General features: G+C 42.5%; 1 protein-coding gene across 7 annotated transcripts in view; it reads right to left on the bottom strand.

Annotated features, from left to right (window-relative positions):
• Window positions 1-2,032: 2,032 nt before the first annotated feature.
• The window catches only part of SCHIP1 (schwannomin interacting protein 1), a 761,580-nt gene continuing 743,826 nt past the window's right edge, over window positions 2,033-19,786 (bottom strand). For all 7 annotated transcript variants that reach the window (XM_040480610.1, XM_040480611.1, XM_040480613.1 and 4 more), the window contains 5 exons: window positions 11,391-11,508; window positions 10,001-10,198; window positions 8,973-9,096; window positions 6,443-6,536; window positions 2,033-2,671 (listed from right to left, as the gene is read on the bottom strand). In XM_040480610.1, coding sequence (XP_040336544.1) covers window positions 2,620-2,671; window positions 6,443-6,536; window positions 8,973-9,096; window positions 10,001-10,198; window positions 11,391-11,508 — 586 coding nt within the window. In that variant the 3' untranslated portion in view covers window positions 2,033-2,619. The remainder of the gene's footprint in view (window positions 2,672-6,442; window positions 6,537-8,972; window positions 9,097-10,000; window positions 10,199-11,390; window positions 11,509-19,786) is intronic.

Below are 19,786 nucleotides of genomic sequence, written 5' to 3'. Positions count from 1 at the left end.
TTTAAAAAACTAGGATAGCTTCTTTTGCTGGGCTGAGCTTTAGGGTCAAGACTTCAGCCCATGGCTGACACGGGAGGTTTGGGGCATTCTACCACTGTTGCTTGGGGACAGGCATTTTTGATAGCATTCTTCCTAGGTTGGCTCTCTCCAGAAGTTTCAAATTAATAGAAATATGTTTTAATTAGACAAGAACCTAGATATTAATTTTTTAATGTTTATTTATTTTTGAGAGAAACAGAGAGCCAGAGAGAGGAAGACACAGAATCTAAAGCAGGCTCCAGGCTCTGAGCTGTCAGCACTGAGCCCGATGCAGGGCTCAAACTCACAAACCGTGAGATCGTGATCTGAGCTGAAGTCGGACACTCAACCGACTGAGCCACCCAGGTACCCTAACAAAAACCGCTATTGAAAAATGGTTAAAGCATAGCTAAAAAAGAACGTCTAAGGTAGTGCTTCTCAATATGAGCATCACCAAGAGACCTCTAAAAAATTGGGACATTCAGGCCACACCCCAACCAATTAAATCAGTATCTATGGGGCTGGGACCTAGGTCTAGCAGTTTCTACAGGTCCCCAGGCAATTCCACTGAGCAGTTAATGGTGAGACTCATTGGTTTACTGACCAATATTCTCACCCAGCTGAAGCAGCAAAGGTCCAGAAGCTGAGCCTGTTCTCAGGGCTGAAGTCACTCTGGGAGATCACTGGCAGCTGGTGTAGGACTTTGAGGCTCAGAGAGGACCTCTCTCGGGCCCCACCCTTCACTCAGTGGTGAGCAACCTAGATCCTTCTCAAGAGCCAACTCACAAAAGCCAAAATATATTTACAGGCTGCCTTGTTTTTCCATTCCAAATGAAAACTTGATTGAGGCCCATAAAAAATGACTTGGTGTTACAATTTTTGATTACCTATTTTGCTAAATAGAAGACTGAAAATTGGCAACTCTTCATTACTTAAAGTATCTATCTGGGTATTTTTAAGAAAGGAAAATGTAGACAGGTGTCTAAACTTCTATCTTCATATATGTAAGTGATGAGTCACTAAATTCTGCACATGAAACTAAATAAAATAAAACCTAAATTTTTTTTTCATGTTTATTTATTTTGAGAGAGAGAGTGAGCAAGCAAGAGCATATGAGTAGGGAGGGGCAGAGAGAGAGGGAGAGAGAGAATCCCAAGCAGGTTGTGTGCTTATAGTGCACAGCCCAACAGAGGGCCCCATCTCACAAACCATGAGATCATGACCTGAGTTGAAATCAGGAGTTGGACACTTAACTGAGCCACCCAGGCACCCAAGGAAACTTCTATCTTCTGATTACATCATTAACGCAATAATGAAACCAGGTGGTCTGTGGGTGGTTCTGGAATGTTGATTGCACATCTCTGCTTATAGTTTATGATTCTCAAATACTTGCATGGCCATTAGCTAAATTGATTAAATCAATTTTGAGGCTCTACTTATTGGTGAACAATCTGTAATCTACTTTAGACTTGGCATTTTTCTTCACGAGACCAAACAGAAGTGGTTAAAATCTGAAAAAATGGCAACAACTGGGCTTGGGAAAAGACTAAATGCAAGCATCACTTGTTCCTGTGGCAAACTTTGGTGGTACTAAGCTCTCACAACACCAGGAGCTAATAGTAACGTGCTAATGTTCCAGATGGGTAACTAAGCACTGACCGAGGTGCTAGCTCTAACACTGCTGAGGTTTTCTTCTTTGGATCACACACACACACTTGCTCACATAGTCTCTCTCTCTCTCTCTCTCTCTCTCACACACACACACACACACACACACACTTGCTCACCTACTCAGTCTCTCTCTCTCTTTCTCTCTCTCTCTCTCTCACACACACACACACACACACACACACTCACACACCCTTCACAATCTCCCCGGCAATTCTCTGCATTGCTTTCCCCTGAAGTACTTTCTCTTCTCACTGACCAAATCTTCATGGTGGGGAACTTGGTTGAGGAGGTGTGAAGAGGTGAGAACTATATAGGGCTTGCTAGTGAGCAAGAAGACATATCATATGAAACAAAGTTTTCATTTTTATTTTACATATTTATACATAAAACTTTCAAGGAACCCTCTGAATCCAACAGAATGTGAATAGCACATCTAAAAATGAACTTCAGGTAGTCAACATTCACAAAATGTTGAAAACTGATTAAAATATACATATTACGGACAGCTATGACTTCACTACGAGGCAGGCATGTATTTTTTGACTTGTATAGCACCGTCATTTACAGTTCTTTAAAACTACAGTGAAGAATGAAAGTAGTCAATGGTAAAATACTGCTCCAACTTAAAATCTCGAAACAAATAAAAATAAAGTTAAAACTACCCTCTTTGATTAACCATGACTAGTGATGGTGTCAGTACTGTACATTTTCTGTAACAATATTTTATTAAAATGCCTGATATTTAGTGGCACAGTAAAAAAATTAAAATAAATTAAGAAGCAAAGGCCAATCACTGGACATTAAGCTTCAGACATTATCAATGACTAACACTGATATTTTGTTTGTTTCTGCGCCACCTTTAGTAACAGCATTTTTACAACCACAGAAGCAAAATAAATTCTAGCTTGTCCTCTGGTCGGATGGCTTCTTTCACTTTGCGGGCATTTTCTCTGCCATGTGCTTCTGCTGACTTTCGGCATGTCTGTAAAATTAATCATACAATTGTTTAGTGCTAAGAAGAGAGATCCAAACTGCTTTCTGATCTGTAGCGAAAACAATCCCGCAAACTGAGGTTCGGAGTTACTCGTAATGAAATCAAGACAATTAAGAAACAGAGCTTAATTCAAATGGATTTGTCCTCTTTAATTTTTATATTCTAAGTAAGAATCCTTTTATTTAATAAGTTACTAGATTACCCTGAGAATGGTAGATGTCACTACTTTTGAGAAGAAAAAGCACTGTGTTTAGAAAAAAAAAGAGTTAAGTATCTGGGGAAATTCATCCAAAAAATGTTTGATATGTTTCTATGTGCCAGGCACTGTTCCTGGTGCTGTGGATTTGGTGAGTAGACAATGAGGTCTTTGTTTTCGTGGAACATATATTCCAGTGGAGAGAGACAAAAAAGCAACGGATAGCAAAGCAGAAGATAGCAGAGAGAAAATAATTAATTCTAAGCCAAAAGTCAAAAAAAGGTGTCATGGTAGAAGGTAACTACATGACTACTTTATTCGAACACATGCACACAGACACAAATATAAGCATTAAAAAGGCTACTGACAGAAATCTGAAGCCAATGATCCAGTTCCACTCTTACAAAAGCTAATGTCTTCCTAACAAACTGTAGGTCTTTGCAGATGCCAAGATTTTCCATGTTTGCATACTTCCCTCCCTGCCACCCTCCCCCCCAATTAATCCAAAGGGCATGATCATGGCAGTGAGGGTAAAAGTAGGGTGGGGTGAGTCTTCTTATTCATCAAGCCCTATTATTGCCTATAAGCCCCAAATTCAGCCAACCCAGCAGCTGGCCAGTGGAGACAGAGGGGGAAAAACGGCCAAGCTGCTTACATCACTTGAATGGCTACTAATTAAACGTTTTCCCAGAGAGTGGTAGGGTTTGACGTCTGCAAAAGACAAATGTTTTGAAGGACAATTCTAGGAATTTATAAATTTGGCAAGAGAAAGTCTCTAACGCTGTGGTTTCCAGCTGTAATCAAAGGTTCAGGGGCAGTTTTTGTGTGCTGCCTAGACTTGGGTAGTCAATGACGTCAAGTTTAACTCACTGGTTTTGTGCAGAATGTCTCCGATCTATGGTATAGGGACAAACCACAAATACTTTCAGAAAGAGGGAAGTGACAACAGTGTCCTTGCCATATTCAACAGCCCGCAAATAATTGGTGATATTCATTTAACAATAAAGTAACTTGGAGAAAAGATATCAGCCCTTTATTCCTAAAACACAATGTCCAGTAGCAGACCATCTCATGGCCCTGTTTATGTGTATAAAACAGCCTTGATCATTTTTATCAAGTGGCTTATGGGTCTCATTTAAATTCAGCTCAGAAATATTTTGATAACCACTGAGCTAAGATTCCACTGTGGCTAATTAAATTATAGTTTCTAGGGGCACCTGGGTGGCTCAGTCGGTTGAGTGTCTGACTCTTGCTTTCAGCTCAGGTCGCGATCCCAGGGTCGTGGGATCAAGCCCCGCATTGGGCCCTGTCTGAGTGTGAAGCCTGCTTGGGATTTTCTCTCTCTCTCTCTCTCTCTCTCTCTCTCTCTCTCTGCCCCTTTACCCCACTTGTGCACGCTCTCTAAAATAAATTTTTAAAAAAATTGTAGTTCCTACAGCAGTTTTAAAATATGTATCTGTGTGTATCTGTGCATGCACATGTGTGTTTTTCTGAGAGAGAAGGAAAGAACAGGAAATAGCTTCAGAAAAGCTGGAGAGCTTTGAAAAATCCTAATGCTCAGGCCACCCCACAGAATCATTAAATAAGAATCTCTAGAGGTGGGACCCAGGCACCAATGGTTTATAAAGCTCCCCAGGTGATTCCAATGTGCAGCTGAAATTGAGAACCACTGATCTAAACTGACACCGGGAATGGAAGAATGTCTCATTATCTACTGGACAGGTAGAGGGAACAGGTGATTAGAACTTCCCAGCGGATGCTCTCGGCCTTCTGGGATCAGGCTGCAAAATTCTGACATTGCTACCTTTCGGTACGTTTAAGTATCCTCAGATCCCCTCACAAGCAAAGTTATATTGTGTAGCCAGGAACGGACAGAGGAACTTCTCCCCACCTGCTCCACTTTAAAGGGTTCCTCTAACGCCTTTCAATTAGTAACTCCTCTCCTTTTCACCCCTTGGTTCTGGCTGCCCTGTTTCCCATGGTCACACCATCTGAAAGGTATTTAAAAAACACACTGTAAACCTAAGTACTGGCTTAACATTTGAGAGAAAGGCAGAGTCTCTCAGTGTCTTCCCTGCAACGAGGAAAGCAACATGCTTTGGGGAGTAGAGGAAAGGTCTCTGCTGTCACAGGCAAGTCACAGAATTTACAAAAGAATGTACATATTTTTTTTTTGAAGATTTAGGTTTTGATCTTATATTTCATGAATGATTTCCCATAATCTTCATACCTATTCACAAATTTCTTAGGCTAACAAAAAGGGATTTGCCTTACAGTTGTTGGAGCAGTGCCTGAATACCTCTGTAGGTGGCAATAATATTATGTGAATGTTGTTGTGATAGTTTAGATACAAGTAAATACGCTGAGGAGTATGAGGCCTTCAGTTTTTTTAGTTTTTTGGGGGGGGGGGGGCGAGGCAATAGAATATCCAAAGCATACAACAGAGTACTGCCCATAGGTCTTAAAGAAAGAAAGAAAGAAAGAAAGAAAGAAAGAAAGAAAGAAAAGCCTAAACATAGTTCTTTAGCATTTATTTTGCTACCAAAACTATTTTTTTTTTTTTTGCTTTTTAAAAAAATTTTTGGTTTATATTTTCCAAAACTATTTCAAAACACCAAATACAGAAAAATATTTTACTCCATGCTACACATTGAGAAGAGGTCCTGTGGTAGGTGCTAAGCACATTTTCACTACATATGTTTTCAAGCTTCTCTTGGATGGCTCTGGATCATGTGGTTAATTCCTTATGTTACTGAGACAAGCAGTGTTCTTCTTCTCCCTGGGGAGCCTTCTACTCTCTGAATACCATTTCTGGGATTAAGAGTAATTATTACCTCTTGGTTTAAAGACTTCATACATACTGTCTCAGGAAAGGCACCAAGGCAAACATGAGATCGTAGGAAATACAGTACTTCATGTACTTTATATACTTGTGGTGATAGGCTTTTCTACAAAGAAAACTACTAAGAAATGCAAGATCTGGACTGGCATTAGCCTAGTTTCCGTATCCCCCAGGAGAGGAAACATTCTTTACCTCTTTATAGAGAGGTGCTTGGAGCCAGGCCCAGCTAGAAACTCAAGTGCTGGGGTTTCCCCATGGTGAGAGCAATCTGGTGGCCCTGGTGCTGTGGACAGGTGCCAGTGTTCTTGCCTTCTGGACATGGCAGATGTGATCAAGAGCTGGGTCACATAAGAGCAAATGCCGCTCTGTGGCACCTATCACCTGCCAGCAGGGAACAGCTCAGGACTAACTCCCCAAGGGGACAGTCCTTCAGGAAAAAGTCCTCCTGGGCCAGAAATGCCGACCTGATTTGGGGGAGGCAGTGTAGGAAGTTCTACTGCACTGACAACCCATCACAAAGGGAGGGTGAAAAAGCAATGCATTTGGGAAGGAGTTTTGGCCACTTCCCCTCAGCTAAGCAGCTGACATCGGCAGAGATTAGGTGAGTTACTCATGGAAGTAAGGGGAAGAAGTTCTCTGGGGCTCGCTCTCGCCCCAATTCTTCAACATTAGGCCATCCTGGACTTCTTTCCTTCTTTGGGAAGGGGGAGGCGTCACTGACCTGGTCAAGTCTTCGATGTCCACCAGCATGGCGTCTTGCTCCGTGTGCAGCTCATCTCGGATGAGCAGCAGCTGGACCAACTCCTCATTCAAGCCTGGAGCAAAGGAAAGAGCATTTAAAAACGGATAAAACTGCATCAAAGTCTGTATGTGCAGCTCTACAGACCATTATACAAGTTACTTTTGCTAAAATTTAGAATTCTTATGTTAGCTTTTCATAAGCCCAGGAGAAGTCATCAGTCTGCAGACATCACTAGCTTGCATAATTATAGAAGTGTTGGAAGAAAAGCAGTGAAGTATGAAGTATTTCCACTTACGTTCACGTTAAAGTGGGAAAAGAAATCGTTAGCTGCTAGGAAAATAGCTTGCTGGAAAAAGCAGGATTTTCCTTTGAAGAAACGTGAACACAAATGTCTGGGGCATGTTAAGTTTTCCACCTTCCATCCTGAGGACACTCCCACCACCCGAGAGTTGGAGGGACCCACCGCACCCAAAGTGCTACATCAGACGCGCAGCTAGAGAAGGTGACCCACGCATGTTCCGAGGCTTCCTACAGCCCGCAGAAGGAACACCCCTCTGTGCAGGCTGTTCTAAGTCGTATCTAAGTCGTAGCTACAGATACTGGAAAGCTAGATTTGTTAAGACCCGAAGAAATAACTTGAAATCCCTGGATGAGGACCAAGGAAAATATTCCTTAGGATTTATACTGGGAATAAAACACAGATGAACAGATACATTTCTAATCCTCCTGAAATCCGTGCACCGGGTTAATCTGGCTTCTGCTTCTGAAAAATATGAACAAGCAGAAGGGGCTGTCTTAGTGTTTTCCCCCTTAGATCGAAGCTTTTAGGTCCAGACGCATGGGAGATAACATTCATTTAGCAGCAAAGCTCTGGGCCCAGAAACAAAAGGAAGGAAGGAGGTATTCAGTATTCAGCCAGGTCCTCCTTGGAAATGCTTTTAGAGATCCTGACTTCAAACGATGCATTGATCTGCCTTTAGTTCAGACTAGTTTCCAGTTTAAAAAAAGGGAGAAAAAAAATTATATAAAGAGGTCTAAATTCATCTACTACTGAAAAGAGCTAGATGACAATTTTAGTATTTAGAAGTCTAAGGAAGATATTTCAGTGGTAAAATATCAGAAGGCCTTTCACATCCTTGAAAGAATAATAGTCCTAGTAATTTAGTCTCAACTGAAATTACAATGTAGTAGAATTTTTAAAAAAAACCTGTGAATCTATGCTTTCCTAATTAGAATGTTAAACCCTTTCTCCTGATTTTAAAACAACACTGAACATATTAACTTAACTCTGAATACGTCCATATCTTTTTCAGTATGTTGTTAGGGAAGATTTTTTTTTTTATATTTAAAAAAAAATTCCACTAGGATAGCTTTTTATACTAGCTTTCAGTAGAGGGCCCACGTAGTGCATGGAAATTTTTTTCCCCATAGGACGGTTTTAACTTTTTACCATGGAAATTTTCGAACTGATACAAAGAGACTGATTTAATGAATCTTCATGTCCCATGCATCCAACCAGCTCCCCAAATCACCAACTCATGGCCAATCTTGACTCTTCGACCTCCCCTTCTCCTACCAGATTAGTTGAAAGCAAATTTCAGACAGCATATTATTTCATCTGTAAATGTTTCAGTGTGTATCTCTAAACAGAGTTCTTTTTTTCTTTTTTAGTTAGCAAAACCACAATACCTTCAGTGTATGTAACAAACAAGTGCATCTTTAATAAAACATTCCATCAGTGTACAAATTCCTCCGTTGGTCTTAAATGTTTTACAGTTCGTTTGTTTGAATGCATTTGGTTGGCATGTCTCTTAGGTGGTTTTTAATCTGTAAGTCCACAGGATTTTCTAGAATCACACATTCCAGAGGCTGGAGGGCACACGGTTCAGTTGGACTAACCACACCGCCCACGCAAGCATGTTTTGTGTTCTCTCTCTCATCGGGCTCATTTGTGCTCTGCACAAGTGGCCACCTCAAGTGAGCACCTCTCATTTACCACCTACTTGGCACACTTCTGTCACAGGCCCTTCTTTATTCTGGAGGAAAGAAGGCCCATAATTTGCCGTCCTGTAATTTTCACATACTGGTCGTACATATTTCCCCCACCTCGAGTCCCACAAAATAAGCTGAATTTGATTTGAAGACCTAACATGAATGTATGTACAAGTTATGTTGAGGGAATAAGTGCCTAATCAATGATGTATAACTACGAAATTATATTCCAGGAACAGATGCTGTGAGCCACATACACACCAGGCATTGTGCCAGGCGCTGGGGATCTGAGATGAATAGAAAGGCCCTATCACCTCTATGAACCTTGAAAAGTTCTTCAAGTTTCTGACCCCTTTACAGTAAAAAACCAAAAACAGAGCCTTGTGATTCTCTTCCTTCTCTTGCAGCACACAGGAGGAACCCAATGAAACAAACAAAGGAAGTGAATCAAGGAGGTCGTACTATCCCACGAGATTTCACATCTGACCCCCCATTTCCAAGCACACCATACACTTACTTTCAATCTGGGAATGGAGATCATTGACTATCACTTGTAGCTGCCCAAGAGTCATGTCCCGTAGGTCAGTGGGCTTTAAACTCCTTTTCATCAGGCATTCACTTATATGAGGCATGTGTGGCAGCTGAAGGTACAAAGGGAAGAAACGGAGGTGTGAACAGAGCAGCAGGTACACGGAATGCAAACCACACTCTCACCCGCCCACTTCAGTTTAGGTTCTGGGCTCCGGAGCCTTCCCAGGCTGACTTTTCCCGTGCGAGGGCCCCCCACACTCGCACCACACTGTCTACAACACTATGGCACCAAAATGCTACACTACTCTAATCAAAAGCTTTCTGATTGGTCTAGAACACAGGCTGTGACAACCCTGAATCGATTATCATATCCACAAATGAATGACTAGGGAGCTCAAGGAATATGAATGACATGGATAAAATTAATAATATCAGTTATTCATCAACTGGTACCGTGTTATGAGCACTGTGCTGTGTCTTTGAACGCTTTGTTCACGGAACTCCCCAGTCATGCTCTGACACAGGCGTTGTTATCCCCATTTTACAGATGACAAAACTGAGGCTTATGTAACTTGCCCAGAGCCCCACAGCAGGTCAATGGCAGGGCTGGACTCCCAAGCTCAGGGCTCTTATCCACTATGCAATCCTGTCTTTGCTGAAAGGTGGGAATGAGAGCCAAACAACAGCGAGTTCTGCCACATCAGAACCAACAGGTTCTAAATGGATTGCCTTAATGGCATTAACATATGCCCATGACAGCTAATATTGCTCCTAAGAAATACAGTAGATATGAATCAAGAACAAAGTTTACTTTTGTGTAATCTGTTGCTATGTATCTTTCAGCGATACAGTAGGAAGGAAAAAGAAACGAACTCAAATATTTCTCAATGACAGTACTTTTTACAAACTGCCTTGTAGAAACCCAAGTTTGCATAACTCTGGGAAAGAACTGGGACGGCGTCAACCGTTTGCAGCCACCAAACACTTGCTGGCGTTTCAGTGTTCGCTACTTACGAGATCAGCGACGGGAGACTTTTTCCTGTTCTGTTTTTCCACTTCTACTTGCATTTTGGCCATTGGTTTGGCCATGGCTAGGGCCATTTTGGCTTCAGCTTGCAATTTCTTTTGCCTTGTAAGGAAATCCATGTCATCCAGGGATTCGGATTCCTCTTCAGTAGTGTCTCTATCGGAATAGGAAGAACTCTGTTTGCTCTGTGAAGGGAAAAAGAGCAGCCCTGAGCTTTCAGGTACCATCTTTGGAGATGGGCTACAGTGTTCCCTGATCCCTCTCGAGTGACTGAGGGTCCCCGTCACCGATGCGACTCGCCACTTGATTTGGTCTGTATCAATCTCAAGTAATGTTAAAGATGGTTTATTTTTGGGGCGCCTTGGATGGCTCAGTCGGTTAAGCGTCCGACTTAGGCTCAGGTCATGATCTCGCGGTCTGTGAGTTCGAGCCCTGCGTTGGGCTCTGTGCTGACTGCTCAGAGCCTGGAGCCTGTTTCAGATTCTGTGTCTCCCTCTCTCTGACCCTCTCCCATTCATGCTCTCTCTCTGTCTCAAAAATAAATAAACGTTAAAAAAAAATTAAAAAAAAAGATGGTTTATTTCTTCAGTGCCACGAATAGGCTCTGATTTTAGCAGAGTAACATGACAACAGGGAGAATCTATTTATGACAAACTTGAGACGTTTCTTTGGCTCTTGGTCTCAAAACTTTCCTGAAGTGATCAGACACAGAAAAGTAACCCAGAGCTAAGGCAGTGAGTGTGTTATTCTCTAGAGTGTTCTCTGGATGGGATGTCAGGTATCCATTGTAGTTGACATTGCACTGTGCTCATGGACCAACACGGTTTCCTGTTGGCTGGTCTTTGGTAAGAAAAGTGATAGAGACTTCACAGAGAGGAAGGAATTCCAGCAATACAGTCCCGGGATCACTAAGCCACCTTTTGGAATATGTGTACAAGGAATGAGTAGTAAGGAATGCTTCACACACATTATCTTGCTGGTTTCTCGGAGCAACGTCTCTGGGTGCTGGCCTTCTCATCCTCACCTGGATCCCCACCCTGCCTTTTAAAACGTGTCCTACCGCTGGTCTGTGCTTAATACTTCTGAGCCCGATGGGGAAGCATTGGTATCTAGCACAAATTATTAGGGCACATGTGATTTCTCTCATGGTTTAATATGAAAGTGGTTGCTAACTTTAACAAGCGCTTAGGTCTCCTTATTGTATCACCCTTGTGATTTTTCAATCACTGTCAAATTTTAGGAGCATGCTATGTCGAGAAATGGCAAGAGACATTTCTTTTTGAACCTCTGCCATGTTTTTTTCCTGACTAACAACAAAAAAAGAAGCTAAATGTCCAGGAAAGCACACACGCACAGCTCTGGTGGTATTGGACTCACCATGGGAGACAAGGGGGTGTCCAAGCTGGTTTCAGTCTTACTGTCATCAGCGTCGCTGTCCTTATCACTGCCGCTGTCGTTGACAAAGCATATCTGCAGGTTCATCCCACTCTGCAGGCTGGGCAGAAGCAAACAGGACACTCATTCTACTCAGCTGTTTGTTATCAGGTGGCCCTCATCAGAGCCGTCTGGTTTCATTGACAGAAAGCAGTTTCATTGTGTTCTTCGCACGGAGAAGTGAGTGACCAATATTATTCCCAACTTACAAATGGTAACTTTTACTGAAGGAGAATAATGATAACTTACTGAGTTGAGAACTTGATAAATGATAAAGTGATAACTTTTGCTAATATTATATTATTTTTTTCATACCAATTTCATGTTAAGTGAAAGAATTTAAATCCACATATAGTAGCACCTAGCACCATACCAAACACAGTTGTGCAAAATGCAATGTGTCAAGTCACTGAGTTTACACTCCTGCGGATAAAGATGAATGGGGTCCTCAGGAGAGTAAAGCTGCCTGGTGTCATCTAGTGTCCTGTCCGATGGGGACAATTCAAAGAAGCTCACCAGAGCCGGCTTGCCAGGGCCACAGCTCCCTGAAGAAAGACTCCTTTTTTTCCCCAGATACACAGACTAGGATTGTCTGAAGGAAAACTACGCGTAAAGCAAATTGCCAAAAGCCAGCCAAGGGAGTCCATTTATGTCATTAAAAAAACATATACCACAGGTTCGTACCAGAGAAACTTAAGGAAACCCTAACCCAGTCAGAAAGGCACAGTCTTGTAACACAGCAGGCTGCCTCACGTACACAGAGCCTCAGAAGTGGAGACTTTTCGGGAGCTCATTATGTTTGTGGTGAATCCTGTAGCTCCATGAGTGATGTTGCTGGAGATGTGGCCACAGAGGGTCACCGGCTGTGTGTCTGCTACATGCAAGGGCAGACAGTGGATTCAACTCACTGTCCTAACTTTCTTTTGGAACTGGACACGTTTCGGGGCGCCTGGGTGGCGCAGTCGGTTAAGCGTCCGACTTCAGCCAGGTCACGATCTCGCGGTCCGTGAGTTCGAGCCCCGCATCAGGCTCTGGGCTGATGGCTCGGAGCCTGGAGCCTGTTTCCGATTCTGTGTCTCCCTCTCTCTCTGCCCCTCCCCCGTTCGTGCTCTGTCTCTCTCTGTCCCAAAAATAAATAAAAAAAACGTTGAAAAAAAAAAAAAAGAAACTGGACACGTTTCAATACTGTTCTCCTATAAAGAGTCTTTAAAGAAGCAATTTTTCTTTTTTCCAAATGTTTTATTTATTTTTGAGAGAGACAGAGTGTGAGCAGGGGAGGGGCAGAGAGAGAGGGAGACACAGAATCCGAAGCAGGCTCCAGGCTCTGAGCTGTCAGCACAGAGCCTGACGTGGGGGCTGGAACCCACGAACCGTGAGATCATGACCTGACCCAAGTTGGATGCTTAACTGACTGAGCCACTCAGGTGCCCCTAAAGAAGTAATTTTTTTTTTAAATTTTTTTTTCAACGTTTTTATTTATTTATGGGACAGACAGAGACAGAGCATGAACGGGGGAGGGGCAGAGAGAGAGGGAGACACAGAATCGGAAACAGGCTCCAGGCTCTGAGCCATCAGCCCAGAGCCCGACGCGGGGCTCGGACTCTCGGACCGCGAGATCGTGACCTGGCTGAAGTCGGACGCTTAACCGACTGCGCCACCCAGGCGCCCCAAGAAGTAATTTTTCAAGCATTCCCTGTTAGTCCCAGTCTGTGCGTAAGCTTAGAAAAGGCGAAGGAGCCTCCTAGGCAGCAAGGGATCATAAGGAGACCGTCTAAGCCAGGTTTAGGAAGCCAGCACTGAATTGCTCTGGCATTATTACTATCACAGGGAGAAATGTAAAGAGCAACTCATCTGGTAGTTGACATTAGTATCTTTTTTTATTCCATTGGGTAGGGATGCTTTGTATAAATTGCTCAGATGACTCATATCAAGTGATTCTTTGAAAATGACACAGAATCCAGAAAGAGAAAAATCTACTGATTTAACACAGGCACCGTCATTGTTATATGTATGCACTGCCACCTATTGGTACCTTCTGTAATTACTGCAGGTCCAAGAAGGAAAGGCAGCCTTCCCCTCAGCAGGCTGGCTCTGTTCCCCGCTTGCCTTAAAGAGCCAGGCCCTTGCTGGAGGCAGAAGGCACAGGTTCTGCTGTGATCAGTGCAGGGAGCTTGGAGTCAGTCAGACTTAGGTTCTGAATCCTCACTTCTTTCCCGGGCCCCTTACTTAACTTCTGTGAACCTCAGTTTCCTCATCAGTAAAATGGGGTGAATAATTCAGTGATTTGTAAGAAAAATGAAAACAGCTCAGAGTGAGGCACAGGGCAGGTCCTCTGTACATACTCATTATCCTCCTTTTTCTACTTTCTGAAAGCCCGGACAAAGGAATACAGAATTTTAAAGGTGATGCAACTTGGTAAAGGGACCTCTAAAGTCACTTACTCAAATACCTTGCCTGACCTTGAATACCTCTGAAAGAGTGTCCTCAAGTTGTCTTTAACTGTTAGGCAGCTTGGACTTTTACTGAGCTGGAATTTATCTCCTTTTAATTTTCTTCCTTTGTAATTTTTTTGTCCCTGGAGAAATCTAGTATGTTCACATTACCCTTCGATCCCATATAAATTAAGTTTTAAAATTAATTATCTGTAGTTTGTCAACCACCCCTCCGATCAACCCATTTCTAACATAAACCTCCAGATATATGGATTGGAAAATAGTGGGAAGTAAAACTGCAAATGAAAAAAACACATTAAAAGCATATCTTAAAATAAAAAAGACATTTTAAATTAAACCTAATTTGAATCTAGGATTATGTTGCATTTTCTATTTACTGGATAGCTAAAGTCTTGAAAAGAAGTGTCTGTCACTGGATACCCAAATTATAAAAATATAATATAACCCACGATACCATTACCAAATAAGGTTTAAAGTATCCAGGGATATATATTTTCATTCTGAAAAAGGTCTGACTGTAAATTCTGTGGTCCTGCCCCCATTTGACCTGTGGGCTTAGGATCAACTCAAACCTAAATCAACCAAACCATAAAGCATATCTAACTCAGGAAAGTCAAAGGAAAAAAAAAGGGGGTGGGGGGGAAAGATTCTGACTACTAAGTCAGAATGAAATGAAAAAACACCTCAGGTAGAAATTCAGAAAATCGCCTTAGTACCACATTATCACCGTGGGAAACTGAACAGAGCTTCTTATGGGGTGAGGCTTCTAATTCCTTATAGCAGTAATCACCAAGAATGTTACTCTCAGGAAAAGGAAATTATATGACATATCAGCTAATGGTTCAGAGGGGATTTTAGTAAAGACATCTTAAAATGGACTCAGGTTTCAAGAAGGATTTGTTTGCCTTTAGCCTTTAAGCAGGTTTTAAGTTGAAGGCGGCTTCGGGGAAACTCCATCACTGATCTCAAGCAGCAGCCTGGCTGGGGGGTGAGTGGGGCCCCTGGCGCTCTCAAAGGCCTCTGTGTCACAGCGTCAAGAAATGATAACCCCTGTTCTGGGCCCCGTGCCCCCCCCCACCCCCCCCGGGGAAGCATGGCTGCTCTAGGCTCATCCCTGTAAGCCGGAGTCCCTGGCCTCTGTCCCTCACCCTGCAGTGCATCTGGCCTCACTTACAACCAGGCTACCCAGTCTTGCAAAATCCAAGCTGCCAGGGAGCGAATTTGCTTGCTTGGATCTCTCAGGCACAGTCAGAGGTGAAAACAAAACAAGATCATCATCATTTAATTAGCGATATAATTTAAGGTATCCAGTTCAAGGTTGCTTGATGTTTCGAGTGGCATTTACTGGAGCGTTGCATGCAAAAGGCTGCTTGACATCTGCCTTGCCTGTCCATAGGAGATCTGAAAGGTCTGTGTCCTGGTTTTCCTGGAAAACTCTTCTCCTTATGCACCATGAGCCAGGGAAAAAACCACACTGCAGCCCAGTTACTGACAGGGAGCCCTGGGATCTGGAAAGAGGGTGTTCTGGATGGAGAATGCTCAGAATGTGAAGACACAAAGACGAAATGTGTCTTCTGGGCATCTCCGTGTGAGTGGAAGTGGCTTTCTTGCCGACAGTGCCTACTGGCCAGCATCAGGAAGGCATACAGGCGACAGGATGTTCAGCACCAACGTCTCCTTGGCTTTTGGGGTGAGGAAAACATTTTAACTACTAAGAGGACATAGCCAAGTGATAATATAATCTGGTATAAAGAGAATACTTTTTTTCAAAATACAAGGACAAGACCAGTTTATTCCCTGAGAGAAACGATGTGATTGATGATCCTAAAGTCTGCTGTGACTTGAAGTTGTGTGGTAGCCACTGTGAATCTGGCCTTGGTCCTGGGCCTTGGTTTGAGGTGACTGGGTCTGGGCTGTTCTGAGGCTAGTTGTGAATCCCAGAATTACTTGCTGTTTCTGATTTTAAAGTTTCTTTCTTTATTTTGAGACAGAGAGAAAGTGCAAGTCAGGGAGGGGCAGAGAGAGAGGGAGAGAGAGAGAGAATCCCAACCAGGCTCAGCACTATCAGTGCAGAGCCGGACATGGGGCTTGAACCCACAAACCATGAGATCATGACCTGAGCTGAAGTCAGAAGCTTAAGTGATTGAGCCACTTGGGTGCCCCAGTGTTTCTGAAATAGCAATCTCCTAGCACCAGCTTAGATCAGCAGTATCTACACAGAAGTGTTTAAGATTCTTTGGTTTTTACCCCCTACATCATCCCTTAGTTAACTTCACTTGAACTGTTGCAATGAATTGGAGTTCAAAATGATGTTTGCTTATACTCTCTTTTTGGGCTGTGCAACCACCTGTGGGTAACAGGCAAGGTAACAGTTACTCAGAGAAATCAAGTAAGTTCCCCACACCTTGACCACCTGATTTATTAAAATGGTCCCAATTCTTCCCCTCTCTGCACCTGCCGCCTCTGTAATGTGACTTTGCAGCTTCTCCTGTCAAGAGATGAGGTCTATTTCCCCACCCCTGGGCTGGCCTCCTGTTGTGTCTTGCCAGCAGGATGCACAGGAAGTGCCAGTGTTCCAGTTCCAAGTCTCCCCTTCAGGGCACCCTGCCACTGCCCTCAGAACAAGTCCAGGCTGGCCTGCTGGCTAATGAGTGACTTCCTAGCACAGAGTTCAATCAGCAGTTGTCCCCACCTAAGCCACATATGCAATGCAAGAGACAGTGTAGCCAAGGGCAGTCAAAGGTACCTCACCAGGTACACCTGATGACTGCAGGTACATCTGAGCCCAGCTCTGATCAGCAGAACTGCTCAGCCAACTTACAGGCTCCTAAGCGGAAATCAATGTTTATCATTGTATGTCACTGATATGGTGGTTTTGTTTTTTTTTTTAATTATATATAATCATTGTGGCAACAGATAACTGGTACAAGGTCACAAAGCAAGAGACAACAGGCCAAACCTCTGGTTTTTGAATCCAGGGCCCTTTTCCTCATACTACACTTAACCTCAGGTTTGGATTTATTAGATGTTGTCTGTATGTCTGGCAATTTAAAGGATTTAAAGGACTTCTACCTCCTGCAGTTGCATATAATTCTAAAGCAATTGTTTGGTTTTCCTCACGAAGCAGAGAGAGGAGGAACTTCCCATATGCTTGTGGATTTCAAACACACCTTGCTCATCTTCTATCCACAACCAGAGATGCCGTGAGAGCCACTGGCCCTTTCCTATCATTTGTTGCTCAATATCTCCAATTAGTTTGTGACTGGGCCATTAAAATATGTTATTTCCATTTATTTTAATGGATCTTTGATGCATTATTCAAAGGCTTTATACATAATGAATAATCGCTCATATTTTTATAATATATCTTTTTCTATTTCATGAAACTTTTAAAAGGGAAGGAATAGATAATGTGGGTTGTAATTACCCAAAGGTAGCTGTAAACACATTTCCTTTTTTCTAAGGATTTGTCATAAAGAAAGGATGTGGGAACAATTGAGGTTTCAGTAAGCTCCAGATGTCCTCAAGGTGTGACGGTGTCTCTACAGAATGTGCTGAGATGGGTTAAAATGAGGTGCTGCTAGTCCTTAATAAAAGACTTTTCCCATCCCCAAACCCTGACCCCTTCCTCTTCTGCTGCCCAATATTTGTTATTGTGAAAACACTATTCTAAAATGCTATTTTTTCTTTTACCTTAGTAGGATTGTGTTCATTTCTTTTGCTAAGTGGTGTGTAATGCATGGGATGATAATTTATTGGACTTTTAAAAAAGATTGATATTTACACAACAGGTGTGAATAGTGCTGGTCTAACATATACCATCACACTCACACAAAAGTACTGTAAATGACTTTTATATTAGAAAAGGGAGATTTAACTGTTCACTCATTCATTCATCTATTTCAGGTGATAACATCTCCGCGAACCCCATGGCACCAATAGGCTAGTGCTTTCGCCAGGGCATACAGTTTCTAGTTTTCTATAGTCCCCACTACTCCCTATTGCCTTTTATCTGGGCTACTTCAATCATTTGTTTCCTGCTGACCCCTGAAGGCATTTTATAGTTAAGGGCCCCTATATTAAGTGGATGCATAGTTAGTAGCTGAGCCATGAACAAAAACCTGGTCTTTTAACAGGTACCAAGTGCTTGGATCATTAAAATCATAATGTATAAACAGAAATGTGGCATATATAGAGCATCGGAAAAGAACTCAAAAAACACTCAGTAGACACTCCCTATCTTAGATGTGAGAAAAGAATACTTTTACTACCTGGACATTCATTACTACATAAGGTGTTAGCCAAGAAGGGTGACCGAGCAGGAACTACAGAAGAAAGGACGTCTGGGTGAAGCAGGGGTGGGGGAAACAAATGCAGGAGAGATGGGAGAGCCTACCTTCCAGCAGGCATGCGTCCCGAGAAGTAAGCGGTAGTTTCAAACAGAGTACTGGGGAGAAGAGAGGACATCATGTCTCTCTGTGTCCCATCCTGACCCCATATCTTCTAGGACTCAGGCATTTGGCAGCTCCAAAGGTGACTGGAGTGTAAGTGGGCCGCTCTGGGTTTTTTTCTTTCTCCTAATCCTGTACATAATCTCTTTTTCTGCTCCCTTTTCTAAGGCTAGATCTGGACCTTCCATCTGTACATGTCCACATGATGGCTGGTAAGCATCCAACACCACATGGCCACAGAGTCTTATTAACTGATAGAAAGGAGAACTAGCCGTCCCCAGCTTTTCTCTGGTGAAGCGTCACAGCCCCTGTAGCCTAACCTGAGTCTCTTGAGAGCTATAAAGACTTGCATTCCCCAGACAGCCGTTGGTTCTAATTTCACATCAGTGTCCTCCAGCTTCTTCACTAATGACCACTTAGATGTAATTCAATTTGGAGTTATAGGATCTTCATGTTGGAAAAATGCATTTCACCAGAAATATTTTCTACCATGAACCGAAGACCAGAATGAGGCTTCTTCTGATACTAGAATAATGATGGAATGAATCAGTCATCTCTCTTAGGTGCCAAATGTGGTCTACTTACATTTTAATCAAAGCCAAATGATTTCTAAGCAATTTACACTCTGAAATAAAAAGAGTTAACATTTTTGGATCATCTACTATGTGCTAAGGCACTTCATATATATTACCTCTACTCCTCAGATACACATAAAGTAAGCATTATGACCCTCATTTTGTACATGAGAAAACTAAGGCTCAGAGATTAAATTACACAAGGTCACAGAGCTGGTATTTTACTCTGTGAGGGTCTGTTTTGAGAAGCCAGGGCACTTTAAGAAGGACAGAGTAAGTTCATGAATGGAAGAAAAAAAAGATGAAAAAAGAAGGCAAAACAAGAACAAAACAAAAAACTGGAAACAATTCCAGTATCTAACAAGAAGAGATTAAGTATACTACAGTAAAATATATGATGGCCATTATGCAGCCAGTAAAAATATAATGACAGAAAAACAGTTATGAACATGGGCAAATGTTCCCGATATATTGTGAAGAAAAATCAGGCTATAAAACAGTACATATAGTATGATTTCAATTTTGTAAACAAAAATGCGAAGATATATTATGCATAGAAAAAATGGCAGGAAATATACCTAGATATTTTTTGGTGGAAGGAATTCAGTTGACTTCGAATTGTTCTCTTTTGAGCTCCTTTGAGTTGTCATGTGTGGGCATTCAGCAGGAATTAAAAAGGGAAAAGGAGAGAGAATGGATGAGCTGATTAGCGCTTGTGTGTTGGAGAAAAGGTGAGTAGGATTAAATGTTTGACAGCTGGAAGAGGATGGTTGTGTGTCTGACTCAAATGGAGGCTATGCACAGAGCATGACTCACATATGAGTCAGGCCGGGCTTTTGTTCTTGGCAGGGGGCTGGGGG

This window comes from Herpailurus yagouaroundi, unplaced genomic scaffold (assembly GCF_014898765.1).
Source record: "Herpailurus yagouaroundi ecotype Mexico unplaced genomic scaffold, PumYag 159, whole genome shotgun sequence".
Classification (NCBI taxonomy): domain Eukaryota; kingdom Metazoa; phylum Chordata; class Mammalia; order Carnivora; family Felidae; genus Herpailurus; species Herpailurus yagouaroundi.
Note: the sequence above shows the minus strand (reverse complement) of the source record. Positions and strands in the feature narration are given on the sequence as shown.